This window comes from Dromaius novaehollandiae, chromosome 7 (genome assembly GCF_036370855.1).
Source record: "Dromaius novaehollandiae isolate bDroNov1 chromosome 7, bDroNov1.hap1, whole genome shotgun sequence".
Taxonomy (NCBI): Eukaryota; Metazoa; Chordata; class Aves; order Casuariiformes; family Dromaiidae; genus Dromaius; species Dromaius novaehollandiae.
Genome location: NC_088104.1, coordinates 31,660,510 through 31,685,977, shown reverse-complemented (window position 1 = coordinate 31,685,977; position 25,468 = coordinate 31,660,510). Strand labels below are relative to the sequence as shown.

General features: G+C 38.2%; 1 protein-coding gene across 15 annotated transcripts in view; it reads right to left on the bottom strand.

The window, feature by feature from the left end:
• The window catches only part of GULP1 (GULP PTB domain containing engulfment adaptor 1), a 148,669-nt gene that overhangs the window by 64,497 nt on the left and 58,704 nt on the right, over nt 1-25,468 (bottom strand). For 10 of the 15 annotated variants that reach the window (XM_064515059.1, XM_064515060.1, XM_064515058.1 and 7 more), the window contains one exon: nt 4,699-4,773. The exons of 1 other annotated variant lie outside the window; for it this stretch is intronic. Coding sequence is in view for 6 of the 14 variants with exons in the window: in XM_064515062.1 (XP_064371132.1) it covers nt 4,699-4,726 (28 nt within the window). In the remaining 8 variants the exon portion in view is untranslated. Of the gene's footprint in view, nt 1-2,298; nt 2,396-4,698; nt 4,774-16,689; nt 16,819-25,468 lie in introns of all 15 variants that reach the window. 4 more of the 15 variants (XM_064515065.1, XM_064515063.1, XM_064515066.1 and 1 more) reach the window with 2 other exon arrangements.

Here is a 25,468-nt window from a genome sequence, read left to right as displayed (position 1 = left end):
CAGCTGACCTCTCACTGACAGACTTCCTAAGTTGTCACACTGAAGCTGAAAAACGTATGTCCATCTTGAACTTATGTGCTCACACAAAATAGTAAATGCTGTCTCTAATTAGACATCCAGTTAGCTAGCAGAGCACCTGTGCAACTCATGAAGGTTGTTAGCTTGGAAAAGTTGCTCTACAGTAATGCACTTGAACAACTGTGTATCATACACAAGTAACTATTCTGTATCAAGAATTTATAGCTTGTAGATCTCAAAAGATATCATTGGCAAACCTCTGTGTAAAACATTTATCATGGTGCTGTAGAAGGTGTAATAGAGTGGAAAGAAACAGAAAAAGAAACTTAAGACTCCGAAAGAGTTAAGACTTTGGAACAGTTGCTTCTGTTCTAAAATAAGTATTTAGTACTCTGTGATTAAGGAGTTTGCATATGTTCTTAAATTTTGCAGAAGAAAAATGTTATTTTGGTAAATATTATTCAATTCTACGGATTTATCTTTTGAGCTGCCTACAATATTCTTTAAGCAGAGAACAGATAATATTATTTCTGCAATACTCTGAAAATAACATGGATAAAAAAGCCAGCAGAAAATTACACTACTATTCTCCTACACTCATATTAACAACTGGGGAAAAGAAATTCAGTGATGCCTAAAAATGTCAGAAGATGTAGAATTTTTGGAGGTACTGCCAGACTGCTATCCTCACCAAAGGAAATATGATACTACACAGAGCCAAAGAGAGGTAAAAGAACTACATGGAAATTCAAAAGAAAAATCAGACTTATCTGTGCAGCCCCAACATAAATCCTACAGATGAAGTTTCCAGCGCATACTTCTCATTTGTAGCTATGTTTCCTCTAAAAACATATTGTAATTGTTTCTTTCCTAAACAGCTTACTCCAGCTAAACCTGTTCCCCCTGCTTTCAGAGTCCATGGATACTATTCGCTTTATTTTCATGCTAAGATAGATTTTTTTAGATCTCTAAGGAAAAAAGTGTAAGTAAATATATACTCAAATACATGTGTACACACACACACACACACACTGCAGACTGGCCACTTATTAAGTGGCCAAGTATTAAGATAACGACTGATTGCGTCAAGCAGCTAAGTGAAACTGAAACAACACAGAAATATTTGGTATGCAGAAAGTAACCTTTCCCACTCACTAAAATTTTGCTGCTACAAAAATTTTATTAAAAAAAAAATCACACAGACAATCATTACCCCTTAGGGTGGAGAGGGGGAAAGGGGCAAAAGGAGGGAATTTAGACCTGATTTTCTTTTTTTTCTGGAAGGTGATCAGCGATATTATGAAAGCACAAAATATAATCACAGAAATATATAAAGACCACGAGGAAGATAATAACCACTTAAACATTTGCAAAGTATATCACCATCTATTGTTTCTTCATGTTTTTCATTCCTGATACAGTTGAAATACAGCACAACAGCTGTTTGTTTAAAACACTATGTGAACTATACTCTCTGCAATAACTAAAACATATTCTTTAGAACTACTCATCTCTTTCACTCTTTCAGGACTTCACCTGTCGCCCACCCATCCGAAAAAAAGAGTACGAAACAACATATGCAGCGATGTGAGTAGGAAGGCCTGGATTGTGTTCAGTGGCACAAAGCCTAGTTGGAGGCCTGTAGCTAGTGGCATCCCCCAGGGGTCAATACTGGGTCCAGTATTGTTCAACTCATTCATCAACGACTTGGATGAAGGGACAGAGCGCACCCTCAGCAAGTCTGCTGACAATACAAAACTGGGAGAAGCGTCTGATACGCCAGAGGGCCGTGCTGCCATTCAGAGGGACCTTGACAGGCTGGTGAGATGGGCGGAGAGGAACCTCAGGAAGTTCAAAGGGAAGTGCAGAACCCTGCACCTAGGAAGGAATAACCCCATGCACCAGTACAGGCTAGGGGCATACCGGCTACAAAGTAGCTTTGCAGGGAAGGTCCTGGAGGACACGACTGATCCTGAGCCAGGAACGCATCCTTGCGGCAAAGGCAGCCACTGGTATCCTGGGCTGCATTAGGCAGAGCATTGCCAGCAGGTCGAGGGAGATGATAAACCTTCCCCTCTACTCAGCCCTGCTGAGGCCACACCTGGAGTGCCGTGTCCAATTCTGGGCTCCCCAATACAAGAGGCACATGGAGCTGCTGCAGCAAGTCCAGCAGAGAGCTACTGAAATAATTAAGGGACTACAGCATCTCTCACAGGCAGAAAGGCTGAGAGAGCTGGGACTGTTCAGCCCAGAGAAGAGAAGGTGGAGGGGGGATCTTACCAATGCCTATAGGTATCTGAAGGCAGGGCGTAAAGAAGGCAGAGCTAGACTCTTCTCAGTGGTCACCAGCGACAGGACAAGAGGCAGTGGGCACAAACTGAAACACAGGAAATTTCGCTTGAACACAAAAGTACACTTCTGCTCTGTGAGGGTGGTCGAACACTGGAAAAGGCTGCCCAGAGAGGTTGCGCATCTTCCATTCTTGGAGACATTCACAAGCCATCTGGACATGCCCCTAGGCAACGTGCTCTAGGTGACCCTGCTGGAGCAGGGGGGCTGGACTAGGTGATCTCCAAAGCTCCCTTCCAACCTCAACTATTCTACAATCTCTGGAATGTAGCTCAAGTCTACAATAAATTTAAATATCACTTTACAGCCAGTCCATACATATAAAACTACATCCTATAACCTGTGATGATGGCTTTCTTCTGCTTTGTCAGACCCTGCTCATTAAATGAATCTGTCTATATTTCCATAAACAAGACTCATAAAAAGCCATTGCATAGAAATGTAACTCATGAACCTTTTGATTTATGATGGCTTATTACTTCAATATATTCCATTTAACATTATGAATGCCATCTACATTTCATGAGTTGATAGTCTGGCAGCAGTTACCAACCTTATGACCTCCTATTTCATGGAAACAACATTAGAAAATTGAGATTCCCCCATACAACAGCAGCTCTGGCAGTGAACATTGTGCCATATGTAAGCTAAGGCTGACATTTATTTTGGGATGAAGCAGAACCATTGGAGTATAATAAAGCATGAACCAAATTCAGCTGGGATTTACATCCTCCACAACATCAATAAAGTCTAGTGGGTTTCACACACTGTATTTCAGTACTAAATTTAGTCCAAAGTGGATATACATACCTACATTTTTAGCAGTGTTTTGAGACAAAGTTTCACTCTTTTACTCCTAGGTGGGCTGGATTACAGTCATTCCATATTTAGATAAGTTTCTATCTAAAAGAAACGCTAGAGTTCTTCCACATTTCTGATGAGACAAAGCCAGCAAATGCTAGCGCATTTTTCTTTACTTCTATGAACCAGTTCTGATACTAATGTCAAAAGAACTAGCAAAACATGCCAAACCTAACTGGGAAATGAACCTTCACTCACTAAAAACAAAACACAGTCAATGCTTTCCAGTTTGTATATACACATCGCATGTACACACAATCACATAAGGACAAAGGGGTAGGTCAGCTTAGCAAGCGGTATACTAAAAATGAGAAATCTGCATGAAAATACAGCGTTTACAAAGATCTCTTACAATAATTACATTAAAATCCCTAAACTGCTTAAAAGAAAGACTAAAATTATCAAGATATAAACGTATCTCAAGATTAACAGGACTGATCTCTGTTTATCACTTTTTGCACTACAATCTCCAATGGTATTTGAAGAGATTAAAAAAAATTTCAGAGTGATCATGCTACCACACCAGACTTGAAAAGAAAAATTAAGTGGACCCATCAGCAACCAGGAGCAAAAACTGGATCACAAAACAGAAGCAAGCTCCTACTACTGTGGTAGATGCACATTTTCACAAGTTTCGTCATACTCAATGAAGCAGCAGAAACATGCATAATGTTTTTATAGAGGAACGAAGGAGATCCATAGAAGATAATCCAAAGCTATTTTAATAGGATATCCTGCACCTACTGATCAAGGAACAGAAAACAAAATGCATATTTTTGTACAGTTCTTAAATCATATAGTATTTCTACAATAGGAAACTCTCTCCATAATATATGTAAACTGGTAGCTCAACCAATTTCTACTGAAGTCAGCAGAAAGGCTATCATTCTTTGGACTGGTACTGAGTATTTGCCTATCTATTCCTGTCTAAAAGTTATATTTAATCACAAACAGACCATGAAAAGAGGATATGTAAGCTGGAAGAGCAATACACATATCTGTGAATATTTAATGGTTTGAAATACTTTTAGAAATGGTACATTTCAGATTGCTACAAGCTCCAAATAGGTTCCTAAGGCTAAGAAATATTTGGTAGCCTAAGATATTTGGTATATTAAAGCATGCTTTCTAGAACAGCTTCTCTAAGAATACTACCCAATGAATGTATATAATAAATGCAGAAATCATTGAGTCTTTAGAAGTTCTAAAAGCTTTCAGCAAGCACATCTGGAGCGAGGGGGAAAAAATCAATAAAGAAAATAGTATGGGATTCAATAAAAGCCTTACACTCCAAAAATTTATGTATAGCTATCAATCCAGATGTGCTTTGCTCTGTACATCTTAAATCATCCCTTCCTACCTAATTAATTAGATGCAACTACTCACAAGTATTTTCTTCTACAATGCTAATATTTAATATTCTAAACTACTTATGCAAGATATTTTTCTCCCATGGAACATAAGCCTTACCTTTCTTCCTGCTAAAAGCACGATTCATGTTGAAAATATATCCAAGTATGTTTGGGTTTTTTTCCCCACTTTAACCTGCAAAACAACACATACAAAAAAAAAGTTCATTATTATATCTGAAATTAGCAGATTATCCTCATACTGAAGAAATGCAAATCATTTCAATGATTCTGAAGTAATTCAGAGAAATAAAATGGAGTACGCTTTGTTGAGGAAGAAATTGCAGTTTTGAAAAGGTTTGTTTGAGTGAGCTGAGGTCCTTAATAAAAAAAGGCACTTTAAAGCTTTCTGTAAAGCTCTTCTCACGAAGATTTATGAGACACAAAGCAGATTATCTTATACACATACATGAAGGCAAATACTATACATAAGTTTTAAAATGAATGCTGACTACGGGGCTCCATAAAAACATTTGGTCCACATATTCACTGCCCTGTCTTGTGCCATTTAGGCTGTCAGCTTATTTTAAGCCATGCTTTCATCTTCACATGACCTTGACCATCTAAAAAAAGCACAATATAAAATTTCCTCTTCACACAGAGGATTCAATACTGAAAAGACTTCCTTCAGCATGCCAACCTTCTTGCTCCAGTTATATCAGAACTGGTAGCCTTACCGGCATCTACCTCATCTGATAGTTATACTTGACTCTTCCAAGTTCAATCTGCTATATAGTTGCATGAGTTTACAGGACAACAGAATTTGTAGTGTATTGTCTATTTTCTTCACATACACGCACACACAAAAAAATCCTCTTAAATTCTTATTTAAATTCTTTTAAATTCTTGATTTTAGACTCACAACATATTAGAATTTTCTTTTCTTTAGTAAGATTTTGCAGGAATAAAAAGAAATCCAACAGAGTCCAAAACCATTCCATTTTGTAATGTAGGCAGATTTCTCCTTTTTTCCTGCCATACCTAAAAGATATTCCCACCACTTCCTTCCATTCTTTCAGACCCTCCAGCCAAAAGCTTCCCTCTCATAGTAATCCAATCCAAAGATAGAGCATGAGAAAAAACAAATCAAAGCACCTGATATCAGATTAACTCTAAAATCACCTAAACATTATCCTTGCTTTTAACAGAAACAGAAGCTAAACCAGCATTTCAAGATTGCAGATGCAAGATGGCCAAATTCCTTTAAGATAATTTATGCAAACTCATGAACACTTTTTAATGGTTCTTGTTCTCTTTTTCAAATAAAGACATTCAATACCAATTAAAGAAATTATAATGAAATTTCTATGTAGATAGTTCATATCTTTTAGATTAGAACCTGTGGGCAATTACTATTACGAACTCCATTTTATTTTCAAATTATTACAGGTTTGGTAAGACTTCATTTCCATATAATACTGTGAGAATGAGGAAGTAATCATTGTTTACCTAATCAACAATGCATTATCCTATATGTGCAAACCTACATTTACTCATAAGGTATGAGCCCTCTCCAGAATCCCTAAAGTCCTCAGCTGGGTATGGGGCAACACACTGGTGTCAGACTGTCAGCAGCGGCAACGGCGACAAGTTTTTGATTGGGAAAAGAGTAAAGCTTTGGTTAAATACAACTATGATATCTTTGCTAACGATATTCCAACAGACGAACCAACCAAATAAGAACAAGCTTTTCTCTGATCATAGATGCTGGACAGATTTTCTAATAGAATCTAATCCAGTTTCTCCCAATGCTTTACAAATAATTAATAACCAAAGCTGTTGGAGGAAACTGAGTTGCAAAACAGTCTGTTACAAGCTTGTAATGAAGTCAAAAGGAAGGAGACTCCGCTACGTTGCAGAGGGCCCACTGCAGAAGCAGGGTCGGGGCGGGGTGTCCATTCTATCAAGTTATTTATTTAGAAAGGCTAAAGCAGTTATAACTATCAGAAGCATTAGGGAATGTGGACCAAAACAGTACATTGCTCATCATTTAGGAAGACACACCTACGCAAAGAATGTTTCTCTTTCTTATTACTAGGCGTTTTCTTCAGCTTTCTCCAGATATCAAATCCTGCTTGGAAAGGCAAACTTGCATATGAAATCGAAGTGATTAGTTGCCAAAATACAAACAATTCAGACAGGTATAAATTAGGGAAACTTTGGGTTACTTCACGTTATTCCTTTTGGGGCAGGGAGAAGACCAGAGAGCTTAGAAAGTAAGTTCACAGGAGCACAGCCAAACCCCTGGGGCTAGGGGGCTGTCAGCCTGAATGCTAATCACGTGGCATGGGAAGTTGAGTATATAAACTACCACAGGAAACAAATAGGAACAGGAAAAAGAAAATACATTTATCTCCTTTTCCTTTTTTTTTTTTTTTTTTTTTCCCCCCCACTTTCATCAACCCCCCACTTTTAATGCTTGAGGAGCTTGTCCCAGTGAGAAAGAAATTGCTGCTGGCAAAGTAGCAAGGGTTGGGAGGAACCTAGTGGATCTGGTGACTGAGGTGCTTGCAGGTGACTGGTCCTGTGGGTGCAAGGGTGCTAAGACCTGAAGCTGAAATTGTCACCTCTGCAATTACTTTTTACCACTAATTACACTGTCTGTTGTGGTCTTCTGTGCTCTATTCAGCAAAGGAAGCAGAACAAAAGGAAGGAAAGTGGCAGCCTTCCAGCCTCAGACACAAACAATCACAACCCTCCCTGGCTGCAGAAACAATACTGAAGCTTCCAAACATCTTTAGACAGACATCTGTAAATGCCTGTGGGCTCCATCAGAAGTTTTGTGTTTTGATGTGTTTTCTAAATTTAGTTCCATCTCAGACAAGCCAAGAGAGGGGGTATTTATGAAAGGGATGGAAACCGCTCAATCTAACTGGTCTCATTTGTCTCCTATCTCCTTTTAGTAATTGGGCATTCCTCAGGATTTGTTTGGGGCTCTCCCCCACCCAGCCCATCCCTTCAATTGTCACAGGTTATAAGGATTACCTCGGCCGAACTTTTTTTTTCCCCAATACCTTCTTCATTCTGCAACTAATTCTTCCAATTCTTCCAAAACAGCCAACCCTATCTCCTCCCCCAGCCACACGCAGTTTCCGTGCTAAGCCAAATTTAGCTTTGGAAGAACAGAAGACTTGGATCCCCCCCACCCAACCCAGCCTTTCAAACATACTGTTACTTCCAAGCAAGGTACTTTCTTAAAGAATGAAATACAGATGATTTCAAGTCCTGTTTTCAAAAGGGCTGCAGCATTTAGAAATGTGACTCATTGATTTGCAGTGACTCATAGGCTTATAAGTTACTTTTGAAGGTAAGATGAGGAACTCTGGAGTATGGTAACAGCTTCAAAACTCTTTCCAGAGTTAACCCAAAACTTCTTTATAAATATTGTCCTGAGATGACACACGACAAAATGAATGAAAACAGCAACACAGGGCTACATGGAGTGATATATAAAACCAGATGATCATATCATGATGATTTCTTTTTTTTTTTTTTTTTTTTTTTTAAATCCTTTGCTGCAATCCTTTCTCCTCCAAAACATTCAAGCCAAAAGAAAAAGATGTTGGCACGTCAGCTAACAAAATTCAGTGCAGATCTGAACCTGCAATCCCATGCAGCCATTCTTAATGCTTGGTAGGCAAGCAGTTCCAGTCAAAGTAAGGAGATTCATTTAAGTATCTTTTGAGTTAAGTTTTTAAGTGATGATGGAATAGAGTCTATGGAAATATAAGCAACAGAAGCATTTGAATAAAGTTTACACTATAAAAACTAGTAAAAAGATTTCTTCAAGGTCCTCAACAAATGAAAAAGTAACACAGCTCTGTGGGCTTCAAAGTTGAACAGGTTTCTGCCAAGTGAAGTTCTTAGTCTGTTTACAGGCTTTATAATTACACAGAAGCACAAATCGAGTTGTGAGGGAGAGCATTAGTCACTGGAAACCTTGACTTTAAAAGTTTTATTAATCTCAGCACTTTCAAAGGCATTCATTAGCCTGAGTCAAACTCCAGACATACTTTCTGACTGAAGGCAAATCTGCATGAGAAGACTGAGGCTTGTTCTTGTAGCAATTTTTCACACATGCAGAGTGAAAAAATCTGGTCAAAAAATGGTCCTCAGTCTAATCCTCTCATCCTCATCCCCCAAGAATGCCTTGCTGTTGAGAAGATGCTACTCTCACTGTGGCACAAATCAAACTAAAACTCTGCTGGGCCAGTCAGCTTCGATTCTGTGCAGGTACTTGAGCCTGCAGCGAGAGACACAGAGGAAAAAAGACCAGAGAAGTGCTATCTCAGCAGGGCTCACAGAGTGGGAGTGAGGAGAAAGAGCAGACAGAAGCGGTGTGGCAAATATCAAAATAGCTGGGAACCACAGGCCTCAAATATAGCTTACTTGTCAATATGCTCCCCCTCTTTCTATGAAAGGAATGGCCAGGAACTCCCTAACCTGAAGGGTTAGGCTATTCTTCCAGGCTAACACAGACCAGTCTCACCGTTCTTCTCAAACCAGCAGGAAGCTACAAGAACCACAGATTTCTTAACAATATAAACCTAATAACATAGCGACAACTGTGTTTTCCACAGTAAGCCTCCCACAGTACGTCAGACCACAGGTAGAGCATTTTGTTTACAGTAAATCTACCAAAGATAGAGGAGTATTCACAGAAAGACAGTTTAACTGAAGGCAAGCAGATAGTGTTTTGCTATATATATATTAACATCAAATGGAAACTCTTGCATTTCACACTAATTTCAAAAAAGATTTCAGATATGTGACTTTTTGCTCCCTATTTCCGAAAAAAAACAAAAACAAAAAACAAAAAACCCCAAAAAACCCTCCTTTTTTGACTAGTACTTGTCAAAAAAGGAAATACAAAGAGATGAAGAATGGGTTACAGGTGTGTATCACTGAGACATCTGGTAAGAAGAACAATTCCTCAGCAAGATTAGTGGTAAGCATTATAGGAACGAGAAATAAATCTCAGTATTCAAATATTCAGTGTAGAACTCTAAAGAAAACTTGTTTAAAATGGCTGCAAACAAAATAAATCTTCACACCAGCTGTTAACTGCATAATTCTATTAAGAGAAAAAAACAAATACAAAATTCATAGGTTTCACAAATACATTGTTCTCCAGATCCGCATTTTAAAGCATTAAGCAAGCTATTTAACGAAACATGCAATGTATTTTCATGTGTGTTTGTAAGCAATTTTGTATTCTGCTCATCAATTATGTTGAGACGTATTAGTGGAGTATGTTACTCATAGAACAAACTGTTTCCACTGTACAAATAAAGTAGTTTTTTTTAAAAAAAACAGGAATATTCCTTCCTTCCCAAGCGTCCTGTATTTTGCAATAAGAATCAACACTTTTTTGTTCACTACAACAGTATAATCATAACAAGACACAAGAAGAGTGTCCTTTTCCCTCAAATCCACAAGTGACAATGTCTAGTGAAACAAGGGGAAGGATTTCAATCTTGTCAGCCTAATTTCTTTTCTGCTTTACAAGAATTTACAGATGTCAGCTGCCTAGAGCTAATAAAAAAAGCTTTATCCAGCTTCTCTCACAAGGAACTCAGTCACTTTTGTCTGAATCTAGGGACGGACAGAGGGCAAACATCTTGCTCACTCCCATATAAAGTCAATATTTGATATCCCATTAGATACCTATCTGTATCAAGTGGAACAAAATTTTTGCTTTTTCACATCACTTTCAGACATTAAGTGGAGAGCCAAGGAAGCTTTGTGTTTTGTTTTTAAATGCAACGCAGTGGATTCAGCAAACACATGAACACACAACAGCTCTCAGAAGTAAAACAGATCTTGTAGAAAGGATACTTGAGCTCCAACTCAGAGCATGAGTATGTCTCCAAGCCTTTAGACACAGTCCATGCTTGGATGGATGTATACTGTTACAAAGACAGACATGGCCTGGCATTGAACATGGGTTACTTCTGTATTGGTGTCACCTCTTCTCCTTTGGAAGAGTTGATGTACTGCACACACAACCTAGAGAAGCTATTTGTTTTGTTACTGACAGATTATTTTCAAACTCCCTATTGAGATCGTTCCCTTGGCAGAAAAAAAAAAGAAAAGGCAGCATTTGAATTCATTGGTTTGCCAAACAATAGCAAATTCCTGCTAACCTTCTAGAATTTTATTGCATTCATCACATTTTCACAAGCACATTGTAGTAAGTGGCACTGTTAAGTACTCTAAAGGTAATCTCCAAACACACAAACACAAGAATTTTAGAAACAACTCAGTTTAGTTCTGGTCTACGGCAAAGAGCTGTTCACATTTAGCAGATCCGTTCTGTAAGTAGAACACTGTTTAACCAGAGACAGCACTCTACTCTGTCCTACCCAAGCACATTTTACCAGACTTGAGAAGTGCATTAGACACACCACTGTGCACACGTGCTTAGTAGGTCCCACAAGACTGCTCTATGCACCTCCTTAAATGTGAAGTTGAAGCTAAAAAGATTACCTGAACATGGAAGAGGATGTGAAAAACTAGGGTGCCTGTTGAGGCAGAGACCTCCAGAAGATGTTCTGCGTAGGTACCAGAGAACAACCAACAAAAGACCAGTGAGGAGAAAAGTGAGTGAGGAGAAAAGTGAGTGCTTCTCCTCAGGCACACATCTCTCCTGTCCTGGCTACTGTGCACACTTCAGTATGTACACAATGGACATTTCCCTCCCACCAAGAGCTCAAGAAGCCTGCCTCAATTCATTACAAATGCAAAATCAAAGAAATAATCATCCTTTCCCCAACAGCTCAGAACTACGCCATCAGGAATCATTTCCTAACTCTTTGAATTCAGTTTTTTTGGCACGCATGCATCTGTGTGTGATTGTAAAAAGTTTTGGCTTGTTTTATTGTATGAGAGTGATACATAAATAACGTTATTCTCTTACAGAAATGAGAAGTGCATGTCAAAAATGCAATCATGTCAAAAGGAAAAAGAAAGAAGATGGTCTCTTTTAACCTATTAACATAGACTTCAAGTCTGTATTTTTATGCCTTCAGTAACCTGGAGACCCTTACTCCACAACCCCCTCAAAAGGGAAGCAGAACCCTTGCAGAAATTCTACGCATACAGACTGCTAGAGAGAGTGTTTGTATCTTCCTCTCTTACCTTTCACAATCCCACGATCACTTCTTCCCAGCAATAAAGGTCACATGTGGAAAATCACTGCCATAGAAGTCCAACAACTGATTGTCTCTTAACCAGTTTATTGACATATTTCACTTTTGAAAGTATGACATACAAAAGTAAGTGCTAAAAAAAGTATTCCATTTACTTCACACAAAGACTTCTTTTTAACAGGATACTGAATATGCTCCCTTACTATTCAAGTCACTAGGTTTCCTCATTAACTTTAATACATTCAGAATCATACCTTTAATTTGTTAGCCTGAAGGACAGCATTAAGTTGTGTTTATACAGATAAGCAGAGCTTTATTAAGTGATTGCTGATGGTTTTCAAAATTGAGAAAGAGTCAGAGATATTCATTCTGTCACCTCTACTGAATCAATCTCAGAGTGAGAAGTTTGAAAGCTAGATTTTTTTTTTCTTTAGGCTTTATCATGTTACACTCCCTTAGTTCATCATCTCTACCTCCTTCTGAATTAATTCTGAAGTCCCACCATTTTGAAGTGTAATGCACAGACATGAAATTAATATAAAAGCATAAGAACCAAAATCATAGTTATTACAGATTAATCTCCTCCTCTTTGTCTTGTAGATCAGGTTTGTGTTTAAGTGGTTCATTATAATGTCTATTAAGGAGAAATGTCCAGCTTTTGCATATTAAGTTTATTACGGATTTTATTTCTAGATTTCAGTAAATGATCCACCCTGGAACAATTTTTAATAGAAATAATGAGAACTACTGATATATACACTACTACATAATGGAATTTCCAAATTAGCAAGGCTTAAACCTTTTTTTCCTAGGTAAGAATGTCATGTAGCTTTTAATCCAGCTGGGACTAACGGGAATGTGTGGGTTTTAAAAGTGTAATAGATGAGCAAGTTTGGACTGGAACATTCATTGCACCAGAGTGTGGTATTGGGCTACTTGGGACTGGGAAGGCTGTGATTCCAGTCCCTGCTCTAATAAATTTCCATGTAGTTGAAATATGCTGCAAGTTTAACATTTTGCATTCACAGTTTGTTCAGCTTTGCATAGAAAATGCATCACTGAAGCATCTTCAATATGTAGGGATGACAGGCTGCCTTCCCTTGTCCCTTATAAAAAACACATGAGACTTCGACAACCATGATCCTGAAACACTGTGCACAGTAATCCTAGCTCTACAGGCAGGTGCGTGCTCTGTGCTGAACCTCCAGCAGCAGAGGGAAGTGACTCTAGCTCATCCTCTTAAGCATTCTAAGAAAATTCAGATGACTGCTAAGAGTCGATTCAGTGACTGTTCCCATAGTCAACCTGCTGGATGTAGATGGAGATGAGAGAAGTAGGCACCAACACTTGTTATATTTCCAAAGAAAGGAAATTTTAGGCTTTTCTCTTGAAAACTGAAACCAGCTTCCCTTGGTGGGAGGTGCATAGAACTGGAAACAGATCCTTATGACAATATTTCCTATTGAATAGCTTAAATGCCCATTCCAGGTATGTATTTTTCTCTTCTTTCTATAGGGATCTATGGTACCAACTCTGCTCTATGGCTTTTGCTACAGCAGCTGGATTTGTAAACACTGGGGCAAAAACTTGGCAGTTTCACTGCACCTTCACAAATTTTAATTTTTTTAAATTTAAAGTTTCCTGCCAAGGTTTCTCGAACTCAGCATATGGATTCATAATGCATCAAATACGACCCCATTTAAACCGGCTTTTCAAAAGTATCTGAACAGGTGAAGAGTGCAAGTCATTTGCACTTGATATACATTCAGACATCTTTAAAATCTGCCCCTGTCAGTACCAAGCATTTGAAAATCCAGTGTTGACTTCCTTTAAGAGCACAGCTCTCAGTGGCTAACAGCAGTCTGCATGCATGCAGAGCAAAAGTCTACTGGTGCTCATTATACACTTTCAGGAAATCCTTGTAACATGTAGCCATAGAGAATCTTTTCATAGATAGGCATTACCACACATTCTTTATTTGGAAAGAAGAAACCACAGCAAAATCCCAGAAGAAAAAATGAGCCTCTCACACACTCGAGAAAATACTGCTTTAAAAAAAACAGGTCTTGAGTTAGCTGAGTAAAAAATAAAAAGAGATCAGAACTGCACCCCATATCCAATTGTTACACCAATTTACATGCTACTCTCCCCCCATCAAATGCATATATTGACATTCCCAATTTAACGAAGCCTACGCAGCTACTCTGATTACCCTGAATTCTCATCCACATATCATCTTCAAATCCACCCACAACTTATGTTCAATACAATTAATTTTTTGGACGTTTGCATTCTGGCATTGTGTCCATAGACTCCAGCATTGAAAAGATTCATTCACATGAAACCAAATCTTCGCTTTGCTCGGGGTGATGAACAACCTCACTTGTGACATTTTCATCTATTGATTTGCCAGTTTTGTGATTACGCCATTAAAATACACTATTCAAAGTTATTTTAATTGCTACTTCAATGTATTATCTGCACTTTTCATCCCGAAGTAAAAATGATTTTCTTTGCCACACAAAGAACACCCTTTGGTATCTCCTTCTGCTTTTTCTGTATCGTCCTAGTTTCAAACCTATACTCTTTCCAGACTCAGAAATTCAGTATGCAGGTTGAATAGAACTTCATACGTGACAAGAGGAAAGCTGCTAGCAGATATTGCCATTTTTCTCCTCTTGAAGTTAAATTTGAGAACTTTTTTTATTCAGTAGACTTTAGCCAGAGAAACATGCAGCTTTCCTTCAGCAAGTCACAGTTAGCAGGATTTCTGCTGTTGAAGATATCTACCAAGTAGCACCAAAATTTCAGTACAAAATACCACTGTAAAAGCCAGGAACAAAGCTCATATGCTCTATTATATCCACCACTAAACTCTGTGCTAGATTTTAGTGCAGTCCAAGCTATATAACTGTACAATCTTGTGATATCTCCAAGTATAAAGTCAGTTCCATGTGGTATGTTTTTAGTGCAAAGAGATCTGTAACTCCCCAAACCAAAATAATAGGGATATCTAAACTTGCCTTTTGTAAATCTAGTTGTTGAACAAAAATGTCATCTCTATGAGTACATACACATATCTTTGGTCGAACATACAAATGAGTTGAAACACTAACAAGTTAGTACTTCTGCTGAAGGTTAAAATAGCGCATTTTATCTGTACATGACATGAAGCCACATGCGCACAGATTACAGCTTATCTGATGAACAGAAACTCACTAAACTGAAGTAGCTCAGCTATTTGTCTAAGCCCTACGGCAACTGCAGGCACTAGGGAATCACCTGGCTCAGCTATCCATTCTTCTTAAACATCCATATAACTGCCATTATCGTAATATTTGACATGTCCTTTAAATCACATAATACCATGTGATTTTGCCAACTCTATAGGTCAGAGTTGCATTTTATAGATGGGAGACTAAAGACACAAAGACTGATGTTCTAGAGAACGTATGTCTCCCTGACCATTTAGCAGTAAAGGGCAGAATGCATATTTAAAAATAAGAGGATATTTAAAAATACATGCAATCAGATGCTGGGAACAACACACCTAGAAACATGCACTGTGCTTTGAGAAAACACTTTAAAACAGTTACATGGTGCACAGGCATGCACAAAAAGCCTACATCAAACTAAAACAAAATCATAGTAGTAGAGGAATATTCAAGCAAATGCAAGTTTTAGTTCTGCAAAACTTGGTGGACAGGAGGAACAAAACTAAGACTCATAAAACTGGTAGTTTTAGAAGATTAACACCATTTTTCAGGAATCTGTTAAAATACAGCGTGAATGATAGTTCACGAAATATTCACTGCCTTCCTAATGAAGCTGCAAAGCACTGGGCTGTGTCCTTACTCAAAGGCAACACAATATTCTTGATCGATCACCATCCAGCACCCACCACATACAGCTGCCGTCTCAGCCCGGAACCGCTGACAGAGCTGCTACCAAAAGGCAGGCGGGCAGTCAAGCATGGGCACTCCCAAAAAGCCTTGCATATTAATATGCCAGTACGGCAGAGTAAACACCTAATGGAAAATTGACCAACTCATCCCTGAGAGTCACTGCTGTGGCAGTAAGTCTGCCAAAAGGATTAAACTCACCCAGGAAAAAGAAGACTTTCTTCAAAAGGAAGGAGATAAGGTGACACAAAGAAAAGGAACTAACAGAGAACCTCTACTTACTGCTACACAAGCAAAAGCCCAAGATCAGTGGAAGTCAGAAAACAAATGAAAAAAATATGAATCTCCATATTTCTGATTTTCAAAGTTTCCTTAAAAATACATTTTAGTTGCTGGAATCTTCATAAAGTGACTGTAACCATTTAAAAATACCCTCCCTCCAAAAAACTCTAGTGTTAAAAACAGTCAAAGTTTCACAGTTGGTCCTTGATTTTCTCTATCACTGAAACATGACCTACTTGGCTACCCAGGCCTGATTTTATTTCATTCAAAAAATTTTTTTGTTTTGATATAGACCAAAATTTAAGTGTTCTGGCCTACTAAAGTAGACCTAGCAAGATTCAATTACATTTATTCAGAAAGCTCCTTTGTTCAGAATTTTCCCTCCATCTTCAATTCTAGAGTCGCTTCAAAATCCCAAAAAGGAGATGCTATAAGCAGTACACACACCTAGGGAGCCAATTCAGAGGTCACTGTTTATTCTGAAGCCGCTAATCATATAACAAGTTTTTGAGTTGTCAAAGCAGACATTTACATAAAACCCTCCAAAATGTTACGAAATAGCCTATCATTCGCAGCGGTACCACTAGACTACATTCAGGTGAAGCAACACATCTTTGCTCATAAAGCTTTTCAAACATTTATAAAGCGAGCTGGTCTTTGTACTTCCATTCCAAGACCAAGTAAGAATGTCCCAATTTTACAAAAAGAAATTAATACCTAATGGATGAGGAAATAAGGTCACAGAACCACAGAAACAAAGGGATTCACTGGAAGTGATGTGTGTTTAAGCCGCTGATCGCACTTCAGGCAGGCAGCCCTAGTCTTCCCACTTCTTTGGTTCTGCAGCTAAAGGTGAGGATAAAAAGGCAGCGTCAACTCACTGCAGGATGGAAGTAATTCAAGTAGGAAAAAAAACTCCCAAACCGCTTCAATAGTTTATCTGTCTGTAGAAAGCCAGAATCAAACAGCCTGATAACTGAGGCTACAAATCTGTACATTTTCCAGTTCTGGAACTGAATTACAGGCAGTGTAAAATAAATACAAAATGAATGACAATACAGTGCTTGGATTATTAACAAGAACTTTACATGTTTGCATGCTAAATCTGTAGAGATGTGAAATGTAATTCTTCAGCTATCTCAACAGGAGTCCAAATAATGCAATTGATGTACACGGTAGGAGGATATAAACAATACAAAACATTTCAACCCCATTAAGAAAGTTAACTTTAGGGAGAGAGTTCTTTAAAGTGATTTAGAAATGAAAACCAGAAACAGCAACAGATTGCATTTATAAATTTAAGAAGAAGCCTTTTCAATTTCACATATCATGAAACAGGTTTCAGATGATTACAAGGGAGGGCAAAAAAAAAGATGCATGTAGAACCACAGCCGTTAAAGTGTAAAAGTCCAATGAAAGTTCAAATTTTAAAGCAGTAGATTTTTTTGGTATGGATTTCACGAAGACAGTGAAATTTCAGCTTAACTAAACAAAAGTTCAAAAACTTGGAAATGCAATACGCAGAAACGGCCTCAGAGAACAAATCAGACTCCACCACTACTATGAACAGATGCAGAATGACAAAAACAATTGCTACTTCTGAATTCATGCTGTGGAAAGGCTAATAACACTCTCCGTGCCCTCAGGACTGCCATTGTTTTGGGCTGCTTTTCCATTGTAAGCGCCACAAAAATTGCCATGTGAGACTTTCTTTTTGGCAGGTTGAGAAATCTAATGGGCTAAGCCTCACTGGTCCAAGACACTAGCTTAAATCGATGAAGGTCGGTTTGTGCTCCTGCATCAGACAGCTAGTGTAGCTGAATCACAGGCACGCAGCTCATTCTGCAGTCCCTGCCACAGCACGCAAGGAAGACAGCTGGGAACATTTTCTACAGTCATGCAACTGGATCCATCAGACCTTATGTATCAGTGCCTTAATATCTAAAGAAACCACACTTCAAAGAAGGTGACTTCATCAACAAAATCCTAAAACAGTTTCTCAACATTCAAACAACACTGTTGAGTTCCTGGGTTTTGCACTGACAGCAATAAAAGGCTGAATGTTCAAATAAAGGAATGTTCCTTGTTTGGCTCAGAAATGAGCTACATGGTTAAAGAATAGATAGCAAAGTACAAGCTTTTCTTAACAGAATTGTAAAACTTTCTACAACTCACTCTTCTACGGCCCAGAGAGAAAGACATACAAAAGACCTATACAATTTTAAGAAATCCGTTCTCCCTACCTCAATTGTATTTTACTTTGAAGTGAAAAACTATGCAGTTATGACACAAATGTTCAATATCACCCAAGGCGGGGGGGAGGGGGGGGAACACCCATCACCATCCAGTTCCAGTTTCATAGATTCACACTTTTAAAACACAGCAGGAACAGAACCACACCTGATCAGAAGGGTGAGCAAAAAAACATGTACAGCAATAGTGTCATGGATTAATTTGCCAATCTGACCTTTAAGTATATCTTCACCTGGAAACCAAATGATTACTTGTGATTTTAATATTTCCTCCCAAATTCTAGCTGTACTTGCATTCATGTTTACACCTCCAAGTACTGAGTGGCAAACTCCCTTACCCATCTACTGAGAAGGGTAGATAGTAAAACAGTTCTCTCTAAGAACCTAATAAAGATATGAAGTTCTAGGTTACGGTAGTCACTCTGCTGGCACTAGTGATGAAGGCCATCTGACAAACTTAAGCCAATCTCATAGTCCTCTTTCTGCTTAGATTAGAACCAAATTAAGATATTTCATGTGTCTAGCATTTTGATCAGAATGTGAATTAAAGACATTTCAAAGGAATTTCTGTATCATTTATTATCCCCAAATAACCAATTACTTCTGGGGTGGATATGCATCCTTCAGAAGAGAGGTTCATAAGGAATAAAGACCAGAAACGCACTAGAGCTACACTACTTATCTTAGGTATTACTGTCCCTCATGGGAAGAGGTAATAAAATAGGCTATACCCACAGTACCTTGAAAATGGAAAAAGGCAAGATTTGCCAGGCAACAGAAAACTTCCCAAATTCAAAGCTTTCTTAAACAGAGTGCCCTCTCAAATCAGCATAATTTTGAGAAAGCTCTCTCCCTCTCTCCTTCCCATACATATAAAAATCCTTGTAAGTACTGAGAATATTGACCACTCTAATATCACAAAACAGATTTATGTAATGAGTTAAATAAAACCACAGCTGATGCAAACTACAATAACTTCTGTAACTGTGAATAGCACTGTCTGAAAACCTGTATAGCAGCTGCTGCTAACAATACAAAAATTAACAGTGGAACATGTCAGCTTGCTATACTTTTATGAGCTATCCAGAAGTAAACACTACAGGTGTAGAACAAGTTCGATCCAAGTTCAATCCATCTAAAATGTACAAGCCAGGCTGCTCACACGATGCAACTGAAAGAAACTGTAAGGCACAATCCTGTTTTTTCATTCTTTGATCTTGTTTTTAATTTATTTTGAACAAAGTATGAGTTATTTTCCACTTTGTTGTTATTTTCCACACTTGTTTTAAGTAGAAGGTAAGTACTATCTACTGTCTTCAGGAAAAGTCGGCATTCAGGCATAAAGTGTCTGTAGTAGCTGATCGTTAGTATCTGATATGAGACTGTAAAATATTTTTACGCACTCATTTGTCTGAATTTAGTGCTCAAAAGAAGAAATAAACTAGAAAGAAAATTCTAGTGAAGTCCCAAGTATGCTTTTTCTCCCTGAAACCATCAGGAGCAATGTCAGGTTCTTTTCACACCACAGGCCAAGCTCTATCCAAGATCCAATGGGCAGATCTCAGCAAAACAGCTCAGATGATTGATTATCCTCAGGGAAGTGCTGATTAACTAGATGTTTTTATTGTTGAAACTAGGACTTGTGCTGTCCAGGCATCATTGGCTCCTGCCACATAATTACTGAGTGTCCAACAGGAAATTAAAATTCCATGTCAGCTAGCATATGCTTTGACTCCTATTTTCTAGAAAGATGTAGGGTTCCCGGCTGAAAACAAACCCAGTTCCAGCAAGAAGTTATTGGCACCTGTTTAATACATCTGACTACTCCATTTGGATTTTGCCAGCTCACTTCCCTGAGTGCTTTTAACTTACTCTAAATTATCTGTAGCAAGTGTGCTGAATGAAATGGTGAACAACACTTGTCTTACTGTGAATGGCAGAGGACTGTCACACTTAGCACAGAAATAAGTGTACAGTGCTTGTAAGTACAGAGGTCTTTTATTTAGGCAGTGAAAAGAAAAATAAAGAGAGGGTAAAAGGTAGACACTACAGCCTTCCTTTCTCAATGCTTCCATAATTATCTGGAGTTCAGTATTTGCAGGGAAATCTTTCTCTCTTTTCCCTCTACCTATAACATCCCAGGATATCCAACTATTGCCTATTTCCTAGCACCCAAAGCTACATGTCTTTTTCATCTCTGGCACTTCTTTCTACTTTGGCTCAAAGCAGAAGAAAAGTGAATATAGAACAAAAACATTCAAAATACAACTTGATTCGCCACGCAGAATAGTACTTAAGTCATCTTTGTTATAACAACACTCCCGGACACCAAAATGAAAGGTCCTCTATTGCACTGGTCACTATGTGAGCAAAGAGTAGCAGGTCCCTGCTCTGAGAGAATACAGCTGAAAGATGGAAAACTAGGAACACCAAGGCAAGTGTATAAATCATAAGCAATGCCAAAAGCACAGTGACAGCACAAATCATCTGACATGGTATGAAGATGCAAGTTTAATTAAGATGATGTTACCAAGTAACAGTGACAATGAAGAAAATGCAGAGGGGTGAAAGGGACACACAGAAAGTTAAACTGAAAACTGCAGGATACCACGGCAAGGAAGCTCAAGCCACAGCTCACTGAATGCCCAAGCTTCTAGCTCTGAATGTCACCTTTGCACTTGCAATTTACAGCATTTCACAAGCTAGAAAGGATGAGACATGGAGCTATCGGGTTGGATGAGCAGCCTCAGCGGTTGTGAGGGGCACTCCGTTTCACTGCTTGAATCGTGGATAAGGTCATCCATGCTACTCTGTTGGATTATGAAGAATGGAGTACTGATGCACCAGGGCATCCAAGACTTGATCGTGTATCGCATCAAGTAGGTTCCCTAGCTGTTGACACTTCTGAATGACAGAGCAGATCTTGGTGCGGATAAACCCCTTTCTTCTATGTGAGTCCTCAGTTTTTATGGTTATTTAAAATAGCAGGAATAAAGCAGCAAAAATTTGTATGTCACAATCATACTTTAAACTCAAGGCCAATTAGTGTTTGTACTCACATTATTCCAAAAGGCACTGCAATGAGCCCTTTTATTTTAATAATACTGCAAGACAGTCTACAGGATAAAAATATCTTAAATTATTTAACTTCTTGACTTTCAAGTGATGCTAAAAGCCTAGTGCTGAACTAAAACCAGCATAATCTAATATAACCTGTAAATAATGCAAGAAGCAGGTTTTTAAAAAAAGAGGAGGGGGTAATTGCCCATAAAGAAGAATGTAATTAGAAACATGGCAGAAACTTCACCACGTGCAAAATTTCAAGTTTAATGTCCCTCTAAAAAGCAGGGATCAAACTGGAAGTCGCTTCCAAATGGCACGAGGATGCCTGCGATACAGGTGGCGCAAGGTAATAAAATGCAACAAAGCTGGAATTTGGCACGTGGCAGAGCGAGTCTGACATTGGCTTAGCTGGATGCAGCACAGGTTGGCTCCTTGCCACCGCTGCTGTCACAGGCAGTAATGGGAACCAAAAAAGCAGCGGGGATGGTACCAGCCCAGGTGTTTGGAGCAGGAAGCAGAGATCCTCAGTGGCAGGCAGAAGGGAGGTACAGTGGCAGCTTGGTGTAAATAGAGAAGGGGAGAAATGGTGCTTTAAATAAGCAGATCATGGTCAGCAATACTGAGCACACGGTCAGATTTTTACTGGTACATAGGAAATCACTACATCCCCTAAATACAAGATCCAGCAGCATCTACAGATTAGCAATATGCTTCCCTTTTGAATCAAAAAAGGGATAGCAAAAAAAAAAATCCCAACCAGCCACACACCTTGCAATTAAGACTAGATCTTACTGCTATTCTTCTGCACTTAAAGATCTACAGGCAGAACTTTCAAAATCTAGACTGTGTAGCATAATTCCACCCTCCTACTTGAAAGCCATCATAATATATTTTACTCAGATCACTATTCAGACACAAAAATGGTTTTGTTTTAAGCAAAAAATTATATATTGATCAGTTACATCAGTTGGAGTTTCTGTCACCAGCCAACATCGGATTTTGGTAACAAAAGCGACGAATCCTGCCTTAAAGATTTCTGTGTGCAAGTCAGTGCATATTCCATATAATTTAGCTTTACAATGCTACAGCCTTCCCTTACCCACAGTAAGTGACAGTCACCAAAACTACATACACCTTTGCAAGTCCAAAGATTTCAGTGCTCTTAAAAAGGGGGGGGGAAGAAGAGGACTTTGCACATAAACACAGCTTTGCCTTTACATTCCAGAATTCCAAATACCATACAAGTCTGCTGAAAAGCAGTAAACGCTACACAAGAATTTCTACCTAAGCATCTTAAATTTGTTTCCAGTATATTGAACTCTACAAGACGATTCCATGTTTTGGTGGAAAAGAATCATGTTAAAAGTGTTTTTTTTCCAGTGGGTCTGGCTTTGCCCCAGTCTGTGGAAGGGGAGTCCCTTCAGGCAAGAAGGTGCAGAGATTAAACACAAAAAACAAAAAGTATCCCAGCACATACATGGGAGAGATTTTGAGTTGATGTTGTCAGAATGAAAGAATCCATCCCCTCCCACTTGGTCCCAGACTATAAGGTCCTTTTGTAAGTGACAAACTCAAGATATTTTTTTTTTAATCACTATCTTTTTTTTACCCCCTTGGTTCTCAACTGCCCAGTGCAAAAAACCTTTCAGAATACAAACTCTTGCCTGAGTAGTAAAGCAGTCTAAGGAAGAATGCCATGGGCTTACGTACCCTTTGTTTTATTTTAGAAAGAATGCCAAAACACACAGCCGTCCAGCCTTCCAGCCCAACCAGCCAGGAAAGGAGAATCACACGACGTGTCCAAGATTGAGTCCAGAGATAACAGCATGAAATCACAAAGCTACGCAGTATAAACCTACCCCTACCATATCAGATTTCTGGAAAAAACAGTGGTAAGTGAAGTTGTCCTTGGTCATCCTACAATAGGATGCCATAGCAGTAATTCCAAATCCAAGGAACTTTACTTTAAACATTATTAATATTTGCAGACCACCTGGACTATTTTGCAACAGTACTGCAAAGGTAGGCTAATTAAGTTCTGAGGATCAACATCTATGAAAAAAGGACAGAAGAAGCAATAATAAGTTTTATATTTTTTCCATTTAACTTATACTGAGTTTACTGAAAAACAGAAGGTTTGAAGAAACCACTGATACTTGTTAATTCTGCAAATAATTTCAGCTAGAAAAAGGGCTGTGACTGGGAGAGAGAGTAGGAAAAAGAAAGAAGGGGAGATTTTGGAAGTCCAAACGATTATATTCTGAAATTGATTTTTTTCTTTCAAATATACCAAAATAACATTTTTCAAAAGAGGCAGTTCTTATTTAAAAAGTTAAAAAACAGCCTAAAAAAATTACAGTAACCCTAAAGCAAAAACTCTTCCTTCATTCCAAGGAAAAAAAGTTTCTGTTTTAATACAACACTAACTGTAATGGTTTCTGACTTTTTGCTGAACAATTTAAGAATTTTTTGATACCCTAGAGATAACGTGAAAGACAGGCCAAAAAAATTTGTCTGAACATTTCTTAACAGTCACCTTTGCTTGAAGAACAGTTGAGAACTGTATAACAATTTTGAAAAAAGAACATGCTTATTATGTACCCTGTCTTGTGCTTTCTGCAAAAGCCTGAGGTTCAGCTGGATTGTTATACAAGCTCCTGTCTTTCATGTGCATAGTGATGAAAGTCCCATTTGAGCTTCTCTCTCCTCTTACATAAGGAATCTTTTCAGCAGTTTTGCCACAGAACAACCTTGTCACAATCAATCTAGCTTTTAAACACAAATGACAGTTATCGCACAAAAAAGGTTCTAAAACAAGGAGTGCCCAGAACAATATCAAACTGCAGAAATACCTTGGTTCCTCTCGATACTCGCATAATTCAGGAACGCTCTCCTCAAAGCAAGCCTAGGTTATAAGACAACAGTACTTCTTAAGGAGTTTAAGAACAGAAGTCCCTGTACTAAAATACAATTTCCAATACTGAGATTAAAAAAAAAAAAAAAGCCAACAACAAAAGATCTCTGAAGCAAGTTGACAAATACTGCAAGAGGGAGGAGCAGCTATTAACTTTTTTTGGTTCCTAAAACAAGCACCATCTCTATCGTCTAAAAATCTTGAATGAAATTGTTTTTAAAATGCTTTTTAACAAAAGATAACATGAAAAGAAAAGAAAAGATTTAGTCTGGTAATTCAACAGTCTGGTTATAAATGCCTGCTAAAAGTCAATTCTTTGTTTAGTATGGTCTCTTACACCTCAGCCTATCAAAGGCAGTTTCCTTCCACCTATACTGCCTAAGACCTGGTCTGTGGCTAAAGCCTGAAGAGCATTCTCTCCCCTCAGACACTCCAAATCTTTTTCACTCTAAGTACTTAAGAAAAAAAAAAAAAAAAAATATATATATATATATATATAAAGATCAAGAAAAATAATGCTGAACAACCCACAACAACATGAATTGAGACAACTTTAAAAAGTGAACACCGTGGTATTAAGAATGCTGCAGTATGCGTTTATCAGAAAGAAAGTAACACCATTTGGCATGCTGTTACACATATCCCTTCTGAAGAATGGCTGAACTAAAAATAATGAGTTGCTGAAGGAGCAGGTGACTCATTTATTTGAGAGTATATGATAAAGGAATAGAGGGGAAGAAGATTTCTGAGTGCTCCAAATCTGCCAAAAATTGCTAGGTTGAGGACATCAAGAGACACAGTGGAGGTCAGAAGGGAAATGAAAACTAGCTATGTTTTTGAGAAGTAATGATATTATGGGAGTATTTTTCACAAGGATATGGTGTTATGGTATCATAGTAATGCCATCTTGGTGCTAAATTGAAGAAAATCTTTGGGAAAGCTAGCAGCATCAATTGACTGACTCAGTCTAAACTGAATTAAACTTTTACACCTTCTCAGGGGTACTTGAATGGCTTTTTGGATTTATAATCTAACGAAATACCATGTACTTGCTCTAAAGCACATGGTTGCAATTGAAATAAGCAAGCCAAGGGAAAATGTTTTGTCAACCCTTAAACTGTTTGTTAAACACATGCTTTTGTTTATCCATATACATCAAAATAAGAAAAAACTGCTGAACACTTAGCTTACCTTCCTTTCAAACAACACTGAGCTAAATGAAATGATTTTTCAGAGGATCCTAGTTCCCTACCCATACTTGCAAAGA